The sequence below is a fragment of the Penaeus vannamei genome, chromosome 2 (assembly GCF_042767895.1).
Source record: "Penaeus vannamei isolate JL-2024 chromosome 2, ASM4276789v1, whole genome shotgun sequence".
Classification (NCBI taxonomy): Eukaryota; Metazoa; Arthropoda; class Malacostraca; order Decapoda; family Penaeidae; genus Penaeus; species Penaeus vannamei.
The window spans coordinates 15,564,451-15,571,950 of NC_091550.1; the positions used below are offsets into that span (position 1 = coordinate 15,564,451).

The 7,500-nt window shown below is 34.0% G+C and overlaps 1 protein-coding gene across 1 annotated transcript in view; it reads right to left on the reverse strand.

The window, feature by feature from the left end:
• Window positions 1-6,103: 6,103 nt before the first annotated feature.
• LOC113803865 (uncharacterized) overlaps window positions 6,104-7,500 on the reverse strand; it is a 2,806-nt gene continuing 1,409 nt past the window's right edge. Inside the window, exon 4 of the mRNA XM_027354675.2 lies at window positions 6,104-6,344. Within this exon, the coding sequence (XP_027210476.2) occupies window positions 6,202-6,344 (143 nt within the window). The 3' untranslated portion in view covers window positions 6,104-6,201. The remainder of the gene's footprint in view (window positions 6,345-7,500) is intronic.

The following is a 7,500-nucleotide window of genomic DNA, read 5'->3' on the forward strand; positions in this document are numbered from 1 at the left end:
TGTAAGTATACATACATGTATATATATATATATATATATATATATATATATATATATATATATATGTAGCAATATGTGTGCATGAGTTTATGTGTATGAAAATGTATATGTATATATTATCTATGTATATATACACATACATACATATATATGTGTGTATGTATATATATATATATATATATATATATATATATATATATATATATATATATATGTATGTATATATGTATGCATATGTATATATATATATATATATATATATATATATGTATGTATGTATATGCATATATATACATACATACGTCTACACAAGACAAAAACAAAGAACAACACAAAAAGGCAAAACCCCCAAATCCAAAACCACTTCGAAACCGCTTCATTGTTACGAAATCCCGGCGACAGACCTCGTTCCCGGAACCTCGCTCTCCGCAGCCGCTGAAGACGTCGCTCCTGCGGGAGGCGCCGAGCGTCGTCTGCTTCAGCCGGTTAATTCCCGGGTTGCTGCGCCGGGGCTGGACCCCCACCCCTCCCCCCAGGTACTTGGCGCTCTTAGGATTAGCGTTGGTAGTAGTTGTGGTGGTTGTGGTTATTACTGTTGTTGTAATTATCGAAATTGTTATTAGTTTACTGCATTAGCTGTAGTATAGTATATCTTTATTAGAAGTAGTAGTAGGCCTATCATAGATGCCATTACTTTTGAAGTTGCCAAACAGTTGTTAGTGTTAATGCCGTTATTGCATTGTTATTGCATTGATTTTTTATCATTACTTTGGTCTTTTACTCGTTATCGCTATTATTGTTGCTATTATAATTATTGTTATTATCATTATTACAATGTTTTGTCATATTATGATTATTATTCTTGAATGTTGGTTCTACCATCAGTGATTATCATAATTGTCATTATCAATATTGTCATTATTATTACTTTTATCTTTACCGTTTTATTTATTGTTATTGCCGTTATTGTTCATATTATGATTACTACTCTTGAATGTTATTCTGTCACAATCATCAGTTATCTGTTATTATCACTAGTGTTATCATCATCATTACTCTCATTGCCACCATTTTATTTATCATAGGCATAGCCTATGATATATAGGGCTATGCCTATGATGGGAAACCGGCCTGTGCAGACTAATGCCGATTCGATCAACGTGTGTCAACTGGTGCTGCCTCGACAATGCTTAGTCCTCGCCCACCGTGATGCCCAGGCGATCCCTTGGAAGTGAGGCCGATATGTTACTACTGGACTTGCCCGAAGGACATATATATGTATGTGTGTATATATATGTGCATTCAGGTGTGACTATATATATATATATATATATATATATATATATATATATATATATATATATATATATATATATATATATATAAACATAAATGTATATATACATCGCTCAGGCGCGAGAAGTAGCTGTTGTCGCCTTAAGATTACCGCTGTAGCTGGACACCATGTTTGGTGATGACTAAGCTTCGTCGGCATTAGTCGCAACACGACGGGCTTCCTTCATAGGCATAGCCCGGCCGTCTCACCTTCGCATATCAGACTTATATATGTGTGCGTGTGTGTGTGTGTGTGTGTGTGTGTATGTGTGTGTGTGTGTGTGTGTGTGTGTGTGTGTGTGTGTGTGTATATATATATATATATATATATATATATATATATATATATATATATATATATATATATATATATATATATATATATATATCGTATACATGTACATACATGCATACCTTTTTTTTCTTTTCTTTTCTTTTCTTTACTAGGAAAATTAACCTAGTAATTTACAACAGCTTCTAAGCCTACGAGTATTTGCACATGGAGAAATATTTGCTTTTGAGTATCATCACGTAGATAAAGTTAGTACAGTGTTATATAGATAAGATTTTAGTTGTTAATACTAACAAAAACACGAAGATTGAGGATAATAGGGGAAACGAAGGAAAGTTGTGAGATAATTTTAGAAATAAAATCGTCTACCATCATACAACCTGCGAGCTTCATAAAGAACGAGGATATTTTATGGTAAACTATGTTAGAATTCAGTTCGCTATTTTGATGATCATAGTACCAGTAAGCTCTGTTTGTTCTAGTAATTTTATACGTATCTTAAATAGCAGGAAATCCTTCTGTACCTAAAATCTCGTAGGGCATGAATAATATGAGAAGTAAGATATCAAAAAGTTGTTTATACCGATTTAAGCCATGGATCTAATATCCTCATTTTGCTGTTGGAAGGAAAAATAAGCTCTGAATTATGTAATCTATAAGGATTATGTGCTATAGATTACCGATTATGTTACGACAACGCCACAGTGTACCGAAAACGTCACCAAACCGTCACTACGTAACGATAATGACAGTTCTGTGTCACACTACTCTTAGAAAAATAACTGTTCATTCCTAGTTTCCTGTTGTCATTAGATAGCACTGCACACCGATCTTAACTTATTTCCATTTAACTGCACCTAACGATTTCCTGAGTACTTTTAACACTGTCCTGCCCGAAATACTAAAACGATGTAAATTGGTTCGAGTTTGTCCTTCACGACAATTGTTAGTAATATTTGTTCGATATTTGGCCATCTTAGTAAGAGAAGCTCTTAACATAGAATACTTGAAGATGGCAGGTCGCTCTGTTAACTCATGCGGGAGTAGTGCGGTAACTCTGAGACCCTCCGAGCAGACTTTCAAGATGAATAACGAACATGAAGGATGACACCAGTTTTGACCTATACAGTAGATACAACTGTTGATGGCTACACGAGTGGATTCCTTGGCTCAAGATCCTCTCTCTCTTCGGTTTGGAGACGGCGAACTGGAGCTCATCATGAAGGCTTGTGTCATTATGTTTAAGTTCCCCCTATAGCACCATTTTCTTTGGGATCAGAATATCCGCGTCAGTAATAACGGTTCGTTATTCATTACAAGAGGCAATCAAAATCATTGCACTCTCTTTGATATAATTACTTTTTAATTGGTTTAACGGATCTTCCGAGGTTTATAAGACTGAACATAATTAGATGATTAATGTCTTTGCTCTTCAGTCAATGTTCGAGTCATTAAAAATGTCTTCAGTATGGGCTAGAAATCCTGTAATCATTGTGGACTATGAGTAATTTCCTTTCAGAATTGTGACTGAAAGAGCCCATATATGATAATTTAATGAAAATTATATCTTTAGATGAATATAAGGGGGTAGATTCTTGATATACTAGTTTTTTTTATTTAGTTATAAATGAAACTTAAGGGAAAACCATTCATATTAAGGATATTGATAAACAATTCAACCTCTTGGTGTAGGAAGTAATAATTCTTTGATATTTAATGTCCTATATATTAAGATTGACACTGGGCTGCTTTCTATATTTAGTAGGGATATAAGAGTCAATTTTTGTAGTGAGACCAGTATACTCCTATGTTTTGTCCGATTTCATTTTGACATGATATAGAGCAACCCCTGTGTAGATAAGAAAAAAATTATAGCCAAGTAAACAACCGGCTTCCGCGACTCGTCTACCTACAAGAAAGAATTTTATTAAAACAGATTATAAATGAGAACAAATATCTTCACAATACAAGAGTTGTATTTAACCGGTTTCGATTTTATATCTTCGTCAGAAATACATCAACGAGACTGCAAAACATATATATATCAGACATGAGCTGACGAACCACCTAACGATCGTGACCTGCCGCTCGTTACTCTCATAGTATACAAAATACAATCGACACTGGTTAATACATCTCTTGTAATGAGAAGATGATAATTCTCATGCATACCTTATCTACATCTGTCGCAATGAATACTGCTTTTTGACTGAGATGTCTTTCCCTCATTCCACAAGTAGTAGAATGGCCTGCTAGATATAACCCAGCTGACGACTAAAGTAGGTCTCAGCCTAATTCTGAAAGTTGCCTTACTGCAAACGTCAGGTTTATTCCATTCTTTGTGTACTAGTGAACTGAAATGCTATGTTGAGCTCTTGCTTCTTCACATTGATTCAGTTCTTATTTGTCTATTCTATGTTTATATACTACCAGTTTATTAAAATCTAAATCCATTTATATTTTATACTTTCGTCTACTTCCTTTACTTTTTTATTTAATTCAGGCAAAGTACGAAGATCGTTCTCAAACACTTCATACCGAACACCCTGCAGTGCTAATGTGCTAAACCCATTAGTGAGGATAGATGTTTAATTGCACTTGATGCTTCACATTTCAAAGGATTTATCATGGCAGTAATTATATCAGGAGTTTTATGATTTCGCTGGCATTCACCACCAACAGAGGGGGGAGGAACGCTCTTTTCAAGGCAACGCTTATTTATTTGCCGGTTCCATGGCTTGTCGCCAAGACCAAAAAGTTTTATCTGTGATAAAACTTTATAAGTAAGGTATCTATAATCGATTTTGGTGGTGATCCACAGTGGATTAGGATCCTGAGCAGGAGTTGAATCAATTACAGAAATATTCACTGTTGTGAGAAGATTAAAAGAAATTGTGCTTTATCTGTTATATTGATTTCTTGGTGTGTCAGTAGCATCAGACAAAAAGTTACTGAATTTGTGCAGATGTGGCATAGCTCAGCATCAAAGGGCTGGTTTGCGATAGCAAGGTCCCGGGTTCGCGCCCAGCCAGCTCCTGTTAACTGACTCCGCAGTAATTGAGCACTGCCATCAGCATGCTAGGCCCAAAGTCGGGGGGAAAGGAAGTGGTGATCCAATGCATTATCCCACGCTTATTAAGTATGCTCTTTTACGGACATGTCCCCTACGGCGCTTTGGACATGGGACCAATTTGAACATTGTCATTATGCTCATGTGTCTGAAGCTAATTGGTGATAGCCTGCACCCACTTGCTTATCTATGATGGCATTAAATGATTCATTTATGCATATGCGTTGTCAGAGGAATTAGATCTGCTAGGAACTTCACTTACATAATGTGATGAGGCTTTGCTCTTTGAGTGCTTTACTATGTAAGATTAAAATAATCGTAATTATTATCAAAACCGTCACCGTCATTATTGCCACCGATGCGTGTCACTAGTCTTATCACTGTTATTCATTGCCCTTAAGATCCCTTTGTTGTTCCTTCGCTGTTGCAGAGGGAGAATGGTGTATCAAAGCATCTTACGTATTATTCATTTGTAAAGAAATAAAGGTTTGAGGTGTTTATCGTACCTGTTTTTTCAAATCTATTAACAATCCAATGAAAATGTTCAAAATTTCAGTTCTTAAACTTATGAAGTTGATTGCTTACACACACACTTACACACCCACACGCACACCTTTGTATGTATACACTATATATATGTATGTGTGTGTGTGTGTGTGTGTACATATACATATATACATGTATATGTGTATATAGATAGATAGAGGGAGGGAGATAATTACAAATATGCTTAAATGGCCTCGTCTTCCTCCTGAGAGGTCTGAAATTTTTGCGGCCTTCTGTCTGTAAGAAGAAAGACGTGAGTAACTGTCATGAATAACAGAAAGGAAATTTATTTGTCAAATTTTGTGGTTAATGTTTATGCTGAACTTCGATGAACAACTAGGTAATCCGGTTTCCTGACGCCGTTTGATCCACTTGCTGACCGTAGATGCTGATATTGCCAAGCGGTTTCCTTCCAAATTTCATATCTTTATTGTTTATTGCTTATTTCACATGTTTTTCCCCAATGCTTTGCCTGTTTTCTAAATGCTTTCCGTCCAATAGAAATGCGTCCTATCATTTTCTTTTCATTACTGTTATACTCTGGGATTCAATGTCCTATGAGTAAAAAAACTTTTTCAAAAAGTTCTAGTTTTGTTACGTCATTTTGGATGACACTGTTAAACACTATTTTATATTTTTATTTGAATTTAATTTTTGTCTATTCAATTTCACTATTTTGGCTTCTGTGTAGGTTTAATCAACGGTTAATGTTTCAAACCTTTATTTACATCACTCTACGTTGACGTTTAATTATCAAACAATAAAGTTACTAATAGGCTATACAAAACATGAAGGGCAAAAATCACTACCAACGCTCACATAAAACATGGTAAAAAGAAGCACGTGGCACCTAATCCAATGTCTCTTTTTAAGGAAATAAAAAATATTATAATTAAAGGTTTATCGCCGAACCAAGGCATCTTGGCCTCTCTCGCACACCCGGCTTCGCGGAGGAAAATCACCACAGCTTCTCTTGCGCCCAGACCACCTCTCTCCACTTCCCTCCGGACCTCGTTGTGACGAGCTTGAATCCAGCGCATCTCATCAGGTTGAGGTAAGGCCAGAAGACCTGATGGGATGACAGCTGACCGACGTCTTTTTCTACAAGGAGAAAAACATGAATTAGCGTTTATATGTATGTGTATATATACATATATATATATATATATATATATATATATATATATATATATATATATATATATATATATACACACACACACACACACACACACACACACACACACACACACACACACACACACATATATATATATATATATATATATATATATATATATATATATATATATATATATATATATACACATATATACATATGTATACATAATATATATATACATATATACTTATATATAAACATACATATATATACATATATATGTATGTATATATAACGAAAGAGAGAGAGTATGAATATTTAGATGAATGAATAGATTAATATATATATATATATATATATATATATATATATATATATATATATATATATATATATATGTGTCTGTGTGTGTGTGTGTGTGTGTGTGTGTGTGTGTGTGTGTGTGTGTGTGTGTGTGTGTGTGTGTGTGTGTGTGTGTGTGTGTGTGTGTGTGTGTGTGTGTGTGTGTATATATATATATATATATATATATATATATATATATATATATATATATATATATACACATGTATGTATATATGTATATATCTATTTATATATATTTGTATATATAAACATATACGGACATACATGCATATACATATATGTGTGTGTGTATAATATATACAAACATACACACACGCGCGCACACACACACACACACACACACACACACACACACACACACACACACACACACACACATATATATATATATATATATATATATATATATATATATATATATATGTATGTATATGTGTGTGTGTGTGTATGTGTGTGTGTGTGTGTGTGTGTGTGTGTGTACACACATCCGCGCACACACACACACAAACATGTATATATTTATGTATATATACATATATATACATATATATAAACATATATATATATATATATATATATATATACATACACACACACAATCATATATATATGTATATATATACATATATACACATATATACATACATATATGTGTTTGTCTGTGTCTGTGTGTATATATATATGAATATATATACACATACACATAAATGTGTATGTGTGCAATCTGTATCTGTACATTTTGTCTGATTTCCAGTGCACATCAACCAC